We start from the raw sequence: 15,516 nt of genomic DNA, 5'->3' as shown, positions 1-15,516 counted from the left end.
ATTGGACAGGAGCTCTCTCACTGCACCTTGATTTAATCCTGTTAAATTAAGGAAATCTAGTGCAAGTTATGTAAACCTGTAGTGATTATCTTGTGGAGACTGAGATTTTGGAAAGTAGAAACATCAGTTGTTTCTCTTGCTATCTATGAAATATGTGGCAGAGTGGAGGAGAATTAGCACACTCTGTGTAAGGACTTTCTTGGATCAGACACTGCAGCCACAAAGGACAAATCCTTAAAAAACCTGGGATTTGTTACCTGAAGCTCTGAGTAGTACTTACTTAGAACAGGTTAGACTTATTTCTAGCACAGTTTAAGAGTGGTTGATCCACACTTGAGGCAGAGATTAGATAAGTTTCACAGTATTTTCTTAATCAGTAGACGATTTTTTTTTAAAGGTTGATGAATTAGCTTCCATCCAGTTATAGGCTGATGGGTGGGATTGTTAAATAAATAAAACAGTTAAGTAAACAGTGTGACTGTTTTACAAAATCACCATTTTGGAGTTTAGTTTGAAGTATTTTGATGAGGTATGGGAGCCACTAGGTCACTTGCCTTAAAATGTACATCTCATGTTCTCTTATAGCCATATTTTACTGAAATCAGAGATATGTAGTAATACTTCCTACTTATCTGTTCACTGTTTATTTCTGAGATTCTTTGGAATGGAAAGGACTTACTGTACTGTTTACCTTGTAGACTATATTATTGTTATTTATTATTATTGTTATTGATTAGACAAACATCTGATTTGTGGCCCTCTCATTCTTCTTTTGCCACCCAAAATAAGTAGAGGTATTAGCTTCAATGATTCTGAAACAATAGATACGCAATATTGACCAAGGGCCAATCCATTAAGGTATTTTTAACTTGCTGATAAATTCCTGCCTTGGGTCTTCACTCGTAGGTGAATAATCAACTGACCTCTTCCACCTTGAAATGACAAGATTATTTTTTTTAAACATCTTTTCCCATTACAAAATGTTTGAGTAAAATGGTGCCATTTGCAACCTGAGCTTCAGGCCAGAGATGAAGGTACTCACCACCCAGAATAATTTAAAAACCCAGAACACAACTTTGCAAACAAATATATGTTTAATTGCATTGTATAATTGATTTATAGTTGTTAAATATATTATTTTACTGTATAATTTATCGTTCTTCCAGTTCTTTTAGCAGTTCGTCAAAGTGAGTAATGTACCATTTAGCTTTCTCCTTTACTTGCTTTCTGATTACGTTTCCTCCAAATCCAATGAAGCAGTCCTGGCAAAACAGAAAGAATGGGCACATACGTTATTGCAGTCCTGTGTAAGGAATGGAGCTCCTGAGCAGTTAAGTTTGGTCTTAAGATTGGATTTTAAAATCATTGTATTTCTCTGACCTCTTTCCCTATTTTACTTTTCATGTTAATTTTTCAAATTTATTAACAAGAACTTAATTGGCATTTAATTTTTGTTACTAGAGTTTCGTTCCAGTAGCAAAGTTGTGCCTCAGTACCCTGTAACTTCAAGATCATTCAGATTTGAGAGTTTACTGCAAATCTGGTGCAACGTAAAACTTTCATATTCAAGAATGAGTTCACAATCAAATGTGCCTGTAGCATCTCACAATTATCCCTGTACCATTTATCTTAACTCTGTTTACCTCATTTGATAGATACCAAAATAAACATTAACCATGTCATCAATCATTAACCAGGAACAATCATCATTTCTACATCTTAGAAAACCACCTGCAGTGAAAGTGCAGCGTTGAAAATTTCCACTGCTGCTTTTTGCCTTCAGGTAGAAAGCATTCGGCAAACACAAAGCTGCTTTGATGCACATATTTAACAGTAGGCGACCTGGCTGACATAACTCGCATCAATGTAGCTTTTTGTTCCTTCCCATGCATTTCCATGCACGAGGATATCTGTCCCTCAGCACTGGCAAACAAGGGACATTGGGGTGCTTTTTGTAGAGAAAAATGCTAAGAGGGACACAGAATTAAGATCTCTGTGAAATAACCATTTATAAAAGCTGTCTTTTTATTAATTTTTAATTATTTCACCCTGTCAGGACCGTTATCTTCAAACCTATCGCCACTGTACAGTGAGGTGAACCCTCTTGCACCAGATCTGTGCCAGACCTTCGCACTAAGCACCATTCGCCAAGGTGCAGAACTGGCAGGGTAAGACCTCTGCGCAGCAGCGAGTACTATGGGGACCTGGAGGGGAAAGGCAGATGTGAGAATATCAGCTTGATTTGAGACGGGTCGTTAGACTGTTACACAGCCCCGCTAGACCCAGCCAGATCCTGGCTCAGAGGGTGAAACCCTTACTGAGATTGTCTGAACTGGAAGAAATCAACCATTGCATGATGCAGCTTTCATAGAGGAAGACTACCCACACAGATCTCCCTTGGGCTGTGGGAAGGGCTGAAGATCTTCCCTGAAGTCCTATGAAAACTTCAAACCACACCTTTTTTTTTTTTTTTTTTTTTTAATTTATTCTGCCCCCCTAAAGGATTTGCTCAAAAGGAATTTAGAATTCCAGTTCTTTAGTACTTACAGCAGGGGGACAGGCTTCCATGTCTGTAGCTCCATCACCAATCATAACTACTTTCTTAAATTGGAACTGTTCCTTCAGATGAGCAATAACCTTTCCTTTCCCCCCCGATTCAGCTGTCGGTTGTGTTTCATCAAATCCTGCGTATTCTCCTAGAACACAGTGGAAGGACAAGCTAGACATATAGCATATTTTCTTGTAAGTGAAGAAAGATATATGCCTAACAGCTAATTACATGCAGTCCTGTAAGCTTCACAATATCAGCATCTCAAAGTAATTAGAAGGTAAGTGTAAAAACTGGGATTTTACCCACATTTCAGTGAGATCTTTTTGAAGAGCTGAAATGCTAAGACTAAAGTAGAAACCCTGTATGAGTAGTGTTACAAATCCTTTCCCAGCCACTCTGGTCCAGTCGTTCTGCTGTAAACGTTTCAAAAGCAGCATCCAATATGACGTATAAACAGTGTATGAAACGCCGAGTATGAAACAACCCCGCTAACTACAGTTGTGCTTGATTACACTAGCTTAAAGTCCAGAACGGCTGTACTAAAGTACATCGGTTTTCATACATATCTCAAAGTCACTGAAAGTGAAGTTTGCCTCTGAAAGCAGGTAAGTGTAAGAAACTCTTTAAACTTAAAGGAGCAAGACTATGTCAGCAACTAATACGTTTTATGTTTGGCGCAGCTTGCAATTAAAAAGTAACTACAGCTCTATTTCATGTCTGGAAAATGACCTGAACTCGTGTTTTTAGTAACGTCTTGCAATTTTCCTACTTGGAGCTAGCTGGATTGTTAACGGGGTCATATAGACTGGACAGTATCTGTAGCCCAATATCTGACAGTCTGAAACAAATAAGTGGCGTTAATTAGCAGACAAAAGAGATATTAAGGCAATCTCACCATTAAAGTAAAACTTCAGCCTATTGGCAAAGACGTTTGCTGCTGGAATGTTCAGCTGCGAGGCCACGTGCTCCACAATGCTCTGAAATCCCCCGGAGACCAAAAAGACCTGGACCCCTCGCTGGTGAAGCCGGTTCACCAGCTCCCTGGGAAGAAAGAGCAGCCGTCAAACCTGAGTGCCTGGCAGCATCTAGGGACAGCAAAGTTAAAATACATCGTTCTTAAACCGGGCTGCCTGTGCTTTGTGTTAGTCCAGTTTGGTTTGGATGTGTGCTGCTTTCCAGCTCCATCCATCCCGAAGCTTTTCCTTCTTTCCCTTGCAAGTTTGTGCATACACCTTGCTTGAAAAGAGCCAAAAAGGTATTTAGCCGTTCAGAAACAAGCATTCCCTAGAAATTCACATTCATTCCCTTGAACAAATGAGAAAGCAGATGCAGTTCAGATTTTTTTTAGGTAAAAAAAAAAAAAACAGCAACAAAATTATAATGCGGGGAAAAAAGTAAATAAAGCAAATAAAGCCATTGCACCAAAATACAAAAGTGGCCTGAAAAGCATGCAAACATTTTCAAAGAGTTGATTCCCCAGATGCTGGATGTCAGTACCATCTTCAGAAGAGGGCACAGCTACAGAATAGAAGGTTTCAGACCCAGTCAACAGGGCTTGAAGGCAGTTAAAAGTTTCATGGGATTTGGCTCTGCTGGCAGGAGGATCAGTGTGCAGCAATGCTAAACAGTACAAGTGGCAGCAGGAAGAGCAGAAATGCTCAATGCTAAAAAGCAAAGTGGAGGCTTAAAGCAGGCAACACAGAAAAGGAGGAAGAAAGGGAAGGAATGAAAAGGAAAATCATGTGATTCCAAACAAGGAAACAATGTTCTCTTTGTAGCTACAGTGAGCTATCCCTTCTACAGACAAAGCTGAGCATGTGCTTCATTTCAAGCAGAAAATACAAGCACAATATCATCTAAAAACTACATGCTAAAAATATTTTACACTTGGCACTACAGCCAAGTTTTATAGTAAATAAATTATTTTCAATTGTTTAAAACAATTTGAACAGAAAAAAACCTTTTCTGTTTAAATAGTTAATGTTTATTCTAAACCTGAAGATTAATGAATATACACATATATATGTATTTTCCCTTAATCATTTTTTAAATGCTTTTTTAGAGACTTCAGTGCAGAATGGGTAGCTCTGAGCAATGGATCCCCTAAGCTGAGTCCAGCAGTGTGACTGCATGCAGAAGTGTAAGAGAGACGTAATATAACTGTAGAATAGATCAAGCCTGTAGTTCACACTGGGTATTAAATCTCCCAGTTCTATCACCCGTCAAAAAACAGATGTGATTTAACAGATTGTTTTCCATGCCCATTTAAACCTCGAGCCAGAATGCTCAGCCAAATGCCAGTTAACACGTAAGACTGTTTTCTTTTTACACAGATGCTTAGCCACTTGACATGGAGTCAGGCCATTATAAGCTCCTGATACAAGCTTTATACACAAACAACATGGAAATGGAGTAGCAATGCAAGCTAAACCGGTCTCACTAATGTCATAGAATATTGTTGATTTATGCCATATGCAGAACACTTTTTCATTAGATCATTTGAAAATTCTTCTTACCTTATTCCAGGTGTTAGCTGAGGTGGGTTGTCAGATATTAGTTTTTGCACTTGCTCGTAGGAGGGACGTATGAGACCTAGTCGTGCCGTTAAAGCTGCTTTGAATGTCACGGCGCCACCCATGGCTCTGCGAGTCCTAAATTGTGATCCAAAGAAAACAAATCAGTGATACCTAACAAGTAGAGGCTTTTCCCAAGAACCGTTAAAGAAGAACGACAAGTAACAAGGTAAGAGTCCATAGGCTCTACGTTATACCGTGTCTATGTTGTAAAGGAGAAGATCAGGACACTGCAAAGATTAGTAGCAACCACTGGTAGATCATCTCCACAGATCAGAGCTCTTGTGAGAACCAGTGGGGCAAAAGAAAACTGCTTCATTCCCCCTGCAACTGCATCGGAGCCACTGGGACCAGTTTTCCTAAACTGCAGCCCAGGTGCCGTTCTCTGAAAGCAAGAAAACTTTTCCTACAAGTTTCAATGGAAACATCAGTCTCAGAAAAGTGTTAAGAGAATTGTCCACTCTCCTCCCTCATAATCAGGTTTGCTAGTGCTTAGCCAAGTTTAATGGTGAGGGCTGATCTTAGTCTGTCAAAGAAATGTACATCACAAAATTTGTATTGGTATAGTTTTGTTGAGTGGCTTCATAATTCCAAAAGTTATTCAGTATGCATTAATTCCACTTATTATTCCTAGAATCCTTTTTAAACTGTAACAATCTCCTATGAAAGAGTTGAATTAATCCCTATTGTAAATTCATTGTCATAGATAAACCTTATCCGTGCTTATTTTTTGCTACTATTCCTATGAAGTAAACAGCAAATATACATACATCTCTGCGACAGCATCTCCGACTCCACAGAACTTCGCAAGCTCATCGATGCCTTCTTCCCTGATGACTGTACTGTCCACATCAAAGCACACTGCATCAGCGTTGCGGAAGATTTCTTTCATCTCCAGGAGTGACGCCATCCTTTTGGGAACCTTCTTACTGTGAGAGGACAAGATAAAGTCATTCTCTGAGTGATAGTGCTGCACTCTGTCTTGAGCCATCGGCGCAACCAGTCTGGTTCTTGTGAGTAGGGCCAAGCAGAGCCTGGTAGCCAGCTTTTAACAAAGAGCGGGAGCAGTGGTGGAGGTCTGGCTCAGTTGCTGATTTGCTCCCTGCCGTTGCTGCCTACTGATGTTCAGCGTACGTTATGGGTGGGCCGTGGAGCTTTGGGCAGTTGCTGATTTGCTCTCGGCAGGCTCAGCCCATTGATGTTCACATGAGGGTTCAAGGTTGTAATACTTGGCATTTGCTGAAGCATCAGACTGCCAGCTGCTGTGTGGGACTTGCAATTCGCTCTCTCATCTTGCCGTCACCGCTCAAATGGATTTCTCATCAGACCCAGTCTAGTGTGTCAAAGTAGTTGCTCCAGGAGACAGTGAAATACACCCACCTCTTAAGGATTTGCTGATCACAGTAGACATAAGTATCTTAAACATATCAGTGAGTGGTTGTCCCTAAATCATGAAGGTTTAGATCCTTTTCTATGTCCTGATTAATATAAACGAAATATTCTCATCATCTATGAATGCATAGAAGATTTGGCCGTTAGCATTTGGAATTAGTCTTTTATAAAATCCAGTGAAGTCTTGGGCTTTGAGAACTTTACTCAACCTGTTAAGGTATCGCATCATGATACAACTTTTTGCATAACAATGCCTGACAAAAGTTCATTTTCTTTTCATTTGTATCTGTCCACTTAAATATGTTGAGCACTTCTGCAGATCAGAAACACAAGGTGTTAATCAAGTATTTTCTAATCTACCCTACTCATCTTGTGCTTCACCCTTTAATAAGGGAATTCAGTGTGGACTTTACCAATGTATAAATTTGGACAGAAATAACAGCTTTCTATCTATCTCACTTCCCAGATTTTGTAAAAGTTTTTGTTCAGTTGTCTCTTCTAATCTTTTAGCTGTTTCTCAGGATATCTTGTGTAATTGAACTGGGTAGCAGATTCTTTTTTCTGGGATAGGGGAAAAAATACCATCAAACAGCATGTTATATACCTTCACCTTTTGTTTTCCTCTCACTAAGCTAATTTATTTTTCTCCTATATATTATGTGAATTTTGATGGTGAGAGGTCTTACACAAGTTCCCACAAAACATTATTTTTTTGCCCTTTTTGGACAAACTTTGCATCCCTAGATACAAAAGACATCCAGTGAAGGTGGAGAAGATGATGACTATGTACCTCGCAGTGGAAAAGTCCAGGAGGTGATCAGTTCTGGTGTAGCCCACTGCCAGGGAGGCATCACCCAGGGATCACACACGGTAAGAACCAGTGCTGTTGCCTGTGGTGAGTTCTGTGCGCTCACTGCAAAATCACAGTGGCCAAAGCAGGAACAGAAACCTCTGTTTTTATTCCCATGACTAGTAACTGTATAGTGAATACTGCAATACAAAAGGCTTGATGAAAAATTACCACAATCACTGAAAAAACGCATAGAACACACACTCATCTTTTATCTGTTCATGTGTATAGAATAAAAGAGAATACTCGGGTCCTGCATTGAAAGGTAGAAGTCTGTATAAATGAAGCCACCAAATCTAGGGGGTGAATCCTGTTGTGAACAGCTAAGAGCCACATTTGTAAGTGATAATCCCTGTTCAACAACCAGGTAGATATGAAATAGCAAGAGAGCAAATCAGATTAAAGGCAAAGTTATCCAAAGGCAGCCATGAAACAGAACTGTTTGAGAGGGTCCTTCTAGCTATTCTTGAGTGTTTTGGTGTGAACACACTACTATAGTAACCAAAGTGGGTGTGAGTAGAACGGGAGAGCAGATGTCACCCAGCCCCTACTTCCCTCCTGTGCTTTCGGTTTGGATGTGGGAAGGCAGGACAGAGCCTGGGATCACCCTGCCCAGTGTCCTAGAAAGCAAAAGTGAGAGTAAAGAGGAGATAGTCCAGAAAGTGGCTCTGACAAACTCCTCCTCTGGGAAAGGCAGAAACAAGGACTGAACAAGGACAGGTCTCTGCTCTCGGTGCATCAGAGCTGTTCTGTGCACAAATGCATAGTAAAACTCTGGTCTAGCCTTAGAAGCCTCACTAAAGAATTCTTTGCTGCAGACAGCACATGGTTCTTTATATTTTTCTATAAAGAATACAGTCATGTGCCATCAGCATGGCACATAAGAGAAGCCTCTCTCTTAAAAGAGGCCATGGACATAAAAACTTCCCTCAGACAGAGACTGGTTCTGAGCTAAGACTCAACAGCAGGTGAACAGGTGACACGTGAATCCCAAGTTTACTTTGCATTAGCCTTGACTTGACATTGGCTCCACAGCACTGTGTTTGTGTTTTCAGGGGAAGATTTTGATTTTCTGAGCAGGAAGGCTTTGACTTTAGGGCAGGCCTTGACAGTTGTTTGTTAGATATATTTGTGCAGTGGAATTAAAAAAAAAAAAATCCGCTAGCATTTTTTAAATGGCAGGGTGTTAATTTTCTCCCGCCTCCTGGCAATTATAAAGTCCACCAAAAATTCAGCTGCGGGTTGGTGCCAATTTTAAAGATTTGCTCTGCTGTACAAACTTGTTGCATCACTGTGGTGTGACATCTGCGTCACAGTGTTCCAACACTGATTCCTTATTATGCAAAGCTGTCACATTGCCTCACACTAACCTGATGCTGCACTGGAACGTTACCACATTATGATGCAATGTCACCATGCGGTGACACTACACTGTGATGTGACTTCTTGGTAAGAACATTAAATATATTTCTGAATACATGTCTTTTAAATCTTAATCTCTCTGAGAAAAATCTTACCACTAGAAACATGCATTGGGAGCAGGAAGGAAGATACATTAACTTTTCATTCCCTCTGGTATCCACATTTCCCATGCTCCTTTCCCTTCTGAATACTCCTTACAATGATGAGACCACTGCTGTGGAGGACTCTGCACTTTGATGGAGAAATATATTATAAGTTAGAGGAAAAATTACGGATACCAGTTGTGGACTGATGGTTGGAATTAACCCTGTCCTCTGTTTATTCCATGCAATAACTCTTCCAAGAGTTTCAGGCTATGGTTTAGGCACTATAGTGCCTAAAAATGGCAAGTTGGAAGGGAAGTATTGTCTTTTAAAAAATGAAGAATGCATCAGTAGTTCCTGATCGCTCTTGGCCACTGAACTGCTAGAACATTTCCACTTTCTGCTATAGGTAGGCACTGAGTCCTGGAAAACTCAGACCTAGTTTTGGATAATGTCACATGTTGGAGAACTTGCGATGAACTGTAAAGTAAGGAAGCTCATACAGGAGCAAAGAGAACCTATGAAGGCAGCTTCAGCTATTGCAGGGAGCCTGGCTGGTGGGAAAAGCAAATCTTAGGAGTTGGAGGTGATTTACTTGGTGTGAAATAAGGTTCTTCTGCCCTTGTTGGCAGAGCTCCACTGGTCACGATCAGCTCCGGAGCCTGGCAAATGCCATTCCAGATGGTAACACGCCAATTTCAGTAACTTGTGAAATTGTTTACGCAGCCCCAAACCTAGATGAGAGCATAACACAAGGCTAATAGTGATTGAGTAATGGGCAACAGGAATGGGGGGAAATACAAGCAGAATAAGAGGTTCTGCTCCTTCCCTTGTTCTCAAAATTTGCACTGGGCCATCCTGGTATGGCATCCATTGGGACGCTGCCAAGAATTCACCTCCAGGTAAGTGATCAGAGGAAATAAGGACAGATATGCTGGCTTGTCCACAGGTAGGTGTCACTTGGAACCACGAGCAAAAAGAATTTAAGCTGTGTAAAACCTTTCTACAGACAAATCTCTTAACAGCTGTAGTAAGAGAACAGCAATTTTTTATCCCAGAGTGGTATAGGCTTCTACAGTTGGCCAAGATTAATTACTCTGAAATACAAGGCATCTGATTGCTTAGATGCATCGATAAGATGGTAAGGAAAACATGTCTCCCTATGAAAAACATGGGTAGAAAATGTCTGACCTTTCTGCCACTGAATTTCAGATAGGTAATCTATTCCCATCCTATTATTTGTATGCTGAAAAAGCACCCAAGCAGCAAGTACTTCAACAGGTCTGATCATAAAACATTGTGGGGGAAAGCTGAAAAGAAGAAAAGAAGCAATAGGCAAAGAAGTGACTAGAGAAGACATAAGGAAAGGGTGACAGAGGTAGGGTGGAACTTAAGATAAAGATGGAGAAAAAGAAAATCACAAGGGAAAAGTGGAATTCCCATGAGATTTTGCCTCCAGACTATGAAGTACTTCGTTTGGCTGTGTGGAAAAAAACCTGCCATTTCCACAAGAAATAGTTCCATTTCGTAACAGAGAAGGTGGAGTCACAGGAGCAAACCCAGGAATTATGTAAGACCACATATCGAAGGAAAACAACTGAAATCTTTTCTGTTTGCTGACCCTTCAGAGAAGGGCACTTGTCACACTGTAAAAAAACTCAAACATCTGCAGTATCTGCTACATATAACGCCAAAGGAACAAGTAAATGGTACTTGGAACTCCAGGTGTTCTGGGGCTGGTATATTTGGATGAGATCTTGACGAGACCTCAAACTTCTCATTGTGACTACACTTCACTTGTTATCATATTTCAGCTTTCTATGTTCACATTTATTGCTGTGAAAAAATGAAGACTGAACAAATCTTAATGAAATATTACCAAAAATATCTTTTGAAACACGTCACTCGGGAATATCCTACAGTTTGCAAACAATCTCTGGTGGTTTTATTCTGATTAACTTTCCATTTAACAAGGGGAGAGTGAACACTGCACTGAAAATTGTGGCTGCACAAGCAGCCCAGTTTTGATCTCACTTTGCCCAGAGTTATTTCCCTGGTATCGGTGAAGTTAATCCCAGTTTGCACTGGTGTGGATGAGAACAGAATCACTCTGCAATACATTCCCACAGCAGAGTAACATTGCATTGAGCATGCAGTGAGATTAACAGAAGTGCAACCACATTAAACTGTTTCTATTGCATTGAAGGGAAACTGCTGCTTAGAGTACGGGATTTGGAGAAAATTGTTCTTGAAACTTTTCTCACGACCTGTTCCCACTACTGGTCAGGAGTGTTTCCATGGCATTAGGTTAAACAAACCACTTAATCCTCATTGTTTCTAGTCCTATGTCTGTAAAGTGGGAATAATACAGTAATATAGCTTTTTTTATGCCGAGGTTTAATTCTCAGTATTAGCAATATGTTTTGAAAGCTTTAGAGGAAGGGGGATATATTTAAGCAGATTAGATATATTTAAGCAAATTCTTACTGTGGTTTATATTCCTGCAAGTACTGCTCTTTAAAAGTTCAATGCATCCATCTGTAATTGTGAGTTTCTATGGTTTTCGATGTGAGAACAGAAAGATTTGGTCCTTAACCTCGTTGAGCTTCGTTCACATTTTCTGATTTTCGGTTCAGTTTTTAAAGGTAGAAACAGAAGCCTGTGCGCAAGCCAAGAGAGGAATTGTTTGCAGCCAAACACTAGTATCTGAACAGCAATGCCTAACAGTGAAGTTATTTGAGCACCTTCTAAAAAGTAATTGAAAAGCGGCAGAGGGAACCTGATGGATGTTGACATACACCTCCCAACGCTCCAATCCCTTCTTGCCTGTCCTGACAAAACGACGGTGCTTCCCCCCGCATGATTGCATCATTCATTCATGCTGCTGTTATAAAACAGGCACCACGCTGTTGCTGCTTCTTGCAGGGCAGCACAGTCACAGCCCCAGCAGAAGATATTCTTCATTTTCTATGCTAGAGAAACATGGTAAGTGTTATGGATCTGCTACACCAAACGCCAACCCCTTCCAAACTGAGAGAAAAAAACGTTCCCAGTGACTTACAGTATTGTACTGGCCGTGGCTGCTGTTGCTGCTGCTGCTGCTGCACAAGAAAAGAAGGGATCAGCTGGGACCTTCAGTCACATAAATACAACGGCACGGGCTGATCTGGAAGAAAGCCGCATTTTGTAAATCACTCTTTTATAAACTGCTGAGTAAGCCGGCCTGGGTGTTTTTTTTAAAAGGTTGCACACATGTAACCAGAGAAGTCCAGCTGTTCGCTGACAGGCGTAGGGAAGAGAGGTGTAACCTTGCCTACGTCGGGGGAGGAGCCGCTTGGGCCCGGCTTGGGACGCTCCCAGCTTGGCTAGGCTCGGCTTGGCAGGGAGCAGACCCCGCGCAAGATCATGAGGAACTTGCTGGCCCCTCGGAGAATGAGACGGGTCTTTGCAAACTCACCTCGCTCCGCCAGTGCAGGAGGGCGAGGGGTGAGAGCTGAGGAAGGGCTCTGACGAGCAGCAGTCGGGAGTTTCTCTTGGCGTGAAATCAGAGGCGAGGCAGGGACGCTGTTTTCTGTCCCTGTGGATGAGGTGAAAGGATTTGTGAGTTAAGATTGCAATGTTGCATTTTGGCTTAAGGTGTTACTCAGTGGATCAGTGTGCATTGTCACACGCACAAAAAAATCCAATCAACATTCACCCAAAGCTTTGGAGGCAAAACTAACATTTCTGCTTATGAGAAGGCTCTGGTTTGTTTCCCCAAATGCAATGTTGTCGCAAGCAACAGAAAAATTGTAAAACCTGTCTGTGCTCGTGTTCTGGCATCCCGCAGAGGAGCTTCCCTCAGGCGTGACTGTGGCCATTGCTTAGGAAACGCGAGGCTGCCAGCCCAGATTGCGGCGGTTTGGTTCAAGGTCAAAAAGCCTGATTTAGCTGATTTAGCTTCATTTGCTTGTGATAGGAGTCTTATGACTGCCGCCCGTCTCGAAAGGCTGTTCTGCATCAGTGAATACACCAGTCACGTTCTATGCATGATCTCTTTTGCCAGTCTGGCAGTATTACCACTCAAAACTAAATGCATTAATTAAAATCAATAGCCTTGTGTGCCTCTCCTGTTTTCCTCTATGTTTTTTTTCAGAAGTTCTCAGCACATGAGCATCATTAGTAACTTGTTGTGTCAGGAAAAGCTGGTACCAAGCCCCTTTGCTGCAAAACTGGTGACATGGTTCACCATTCAGCCTGGTCCTGTTTGTTAGTTTTATCATGACAGGACAGTGTTTTTAAAACGGATTTAGAAATTGTTTCTGTGAATAAGGTTAAATGCAAACAGATCTTGATAAAGATGAAAGGAAGCTGCTTCTACTGAGAATCTCAGAAGGGGTATTTTGCCAAGATAAGCGGTGCATGATTTGACTAAGAGAATTGCTGAATATTTAATGAAATATATTCCCTTTATTTGGCTTAGTTTAAGAGACATGTTGGTTGTAATTCAGTTAAATATTTTGATTCTAATCTGGTGTAACTTGTTGTAAATCCATTGATTTCAAAGGACAATTTAGGCCTAGTAAGCCTATGCACTGTATTTTTACTACGTATTAAAAATAAATATGCAGAACGGATCAATAACTACAGCTAAGACTGAAAAAATGTAGAAAAGCTTGTCCTGATGTCTGAAAAATGCTGCAAAATGGGGATTTAATGTGAAAATGCTCATGAGAACTGTTATCTGTCCTCACACCTGTGGTCCAGGAAAGAAACACAGAGAGTTCTGCCTGGAAACTTTACGAGGATGTTGAGGAGTGAAAAGCAGAGCTCACGTGGATGTGTGACTATCGACACAAGCACAGCAGCTGTACGAGACCCCTTCATTTGTACAAAAAGTGGAGACCACCTACATGAAAGACTAGAATGTCTTTGAAAATTTGCTTTTTGTTTCTTACCAAAAAAAGACACCTAAAATGCAAACTAAAATTTGCTTTATTTTCTCCCAGTAATAATTCCCCTCACAAACCTGAACCTGCTTGGGGAACAGCCACATCACTGTAAGCAGCCAGCCCCTCACGTCACGGGTGTTGAGGATGGATAATTCCTGCCTTTCCACAGAACATCACCCACAAGGGTCTCAGAACAACAGCGAGGAAAACTTAATAAAATAAAACATGCCCACTGGTATGTATATGGGTTTGACAAGGCTGCCCTCTGCTGAGAACAGCTCCAGGACAGGATCAAGGCAAAAAAAAATACAAACCAGAGAAGCAAGAGTAGCAAAATAGTTGTGTGTGATCTGTTGGCTGCAGAATCCAGGGCAGAGCTGGGGATTCAGGTGTTTTAACTGTGCTTTGCATGTAGGCACCTCAAATACCAGCACTGCAGACTCTCAGGGCTGGGTTGGCGTGTTTTGGTTTGTTATGTTTTCAGCAGACAGGCAGCATCTCAACAAAAGTGAAAATATTAACAGGAGAGTTCCAGAGCCAATTATGAAATGTCAAGTGTAATTTCCTGCATTTTGCAATGTTTAATGTTTATTTCCAATTATTACAGTGACAGAACAGAAAGCCCAGCCATTGTACTAAAGTATTAAAATATTTCATAGGACATATGCACTGCTACGCTAAACAAAAGGGCTCCAAACTTGCGCTGTGTTACGCTCAAACATCAACTCCATCTAAAACATTTAAAAACCAGAAACCCGAGCATATTAGCAGCTGTCCCCTCCAGTCCTGCCAAGTCAGATGGACAGGCTGTGCATGGCCGTCCTGCACAGCATGGCGTTTTGCCCAGAAACCTGAGATCCTCACCCAAAGCAGCAGAGCGCACTCCCAGCAGGTGCCGCAGCTGAGTGCCAAAACCGGCGGGGCTGGTGAGTCTGCCCTGACACTCGCTGTCTCAGCCAAGCTCCCTCAAAACACCAGCGCAACAGAATTGTACTCAACCGTGGGCTTAGACTGTACTACTGGAAGTGGCGTGAAAAATATGTTGAGCTCGTTGTGTTGCTGCTCGGGAGCTGCCCAAGCCCAGCGTCCAGGGCTGCATCCAGAGCTCCCCGCTGCAAAAAGCAGGATGAAGTGGGGATAATTTATCCTGTGCTGTCCTCACACCTGGCGTATGAGCATTGGGGAAGGCTCTTTTTTCTCTGTACTAATTACTGGGGGGCAGCACCCTCCGGAGCAGATGGGAACACCGAAAACCACCTGGCCTGGATCTCCCTGGCACCCAACGCCTCTGCAGCCACAGGCCATGATTATTCTGGGGGCAGGGCCCTTCCTTACAAAATACTTGAAATAATGAGAGGGTTGTGTCATGCCTGATATTGCCTGTTGCTCAGAGGTAGCAGATGGGCGTTTGGGAGTATAATACAAGCCTGGACGGGGCGATACAGGAGCCAAACCAGGCGCGGTCTGTGCCCGCGGTGTGTGCACGGAGCTCTGGCAGGAGCTCTCAAGCTGCTCTTAAGGGAAACCATCAAAATTCCTCCATTCGGGAGCCCCAAACCGGTAGGACACGAGCGTTGCCCAGCCTCAAGGACTGCGCCCTGACAGGCCGTGTAGGCCAAACACTTCCCTGTGCATGTTGCCTTGATTTTAACAACATTTTTTCTTTCATGTGAAACCTCAGCATGGCCCTGGGAGAGCAGGTCCCTCCAGCTGC

At 41.9% G+C, this 15,516-nt stretch overlaps 1 protein-coding gene across 1 annotated transcript; it reads right to left on the bottom strand.

Annotated features, from left to right (window-relative positions):
- Positions 1-1,081: 1,081 nt before the first annotated feature.
- PSPH (phosphoserine phosphatase) lies at positions 1,082-12,147 on the bottom strand. Its single transcript, XM_065646947.1, has 6 exons — positions 11,933-12,147; positions 5,895-6,053; positions 5,068-5,202; positions 3,447-3,592; positions 2,548-2,696; positions 1,082-1,262 (listed from the first exon to the last, which is right to left on the bottom strand). The coding sequence occupies exons 2-6, from the start codon at positions 6,032-6,034 to the stop codon at positions 1,152-1,154; spliced, it is 681 nt and encodes a 226-aa protein (XP_065503019.1). The 5' UTR covers positions 6,035-6,053; positions 11,933-12,147; the 3' UTR covers positions 1,082-1,151.
- Between the last annotated feature and the right edge of the window lie 3,369 nt (positions 12,148-15,516).

Source organism: Caloenas nicobarica, chromosome 17 (genome assembly GCF_036013445.1).
Source record: "Caloenas nicobarica isolate bCalNic1 chromosome 17, bCalNic1.hap1, whole genome shotgun sequence".
Classification (NCBI taxonomy): domain Eukaryota; kingdom Metazoa; phylum Chordata; class Aves; order Columbiformes; family Columbidae; genus Caloenas; species Caloenas nicobarica.
Note: the sequence above shows the minus strand (reverse complement) of the source record. Positions and strands in the feature narration are given on the sequence as shown.

Excerpts from the sequence above, each read along its gene's own strand:
- PSPH (XM_065646947.1), bottom strand. The coding sequence starts at position 6,034 with ATGGCGTCACTCCTGGAGATGAAAGAAATCTTCCGCAACGCTGATGCA. Across the intron at positions 3,593-5,067 it reads CAGCTAACACCTGGAATAAG|GGAGCTGGTGAACCGGCTTC; the intron begins GTAAGAAGAATT and ends CTTTCTTCCCAG. Across the intron at positions 1,263-2,547 it reads TGGAAGCCTGTCCCCCTGCT|GACTGCTTCATTGGATTTGG; the intron begins GTAAGTACTAAA and ends CTGTTTTGCCAG.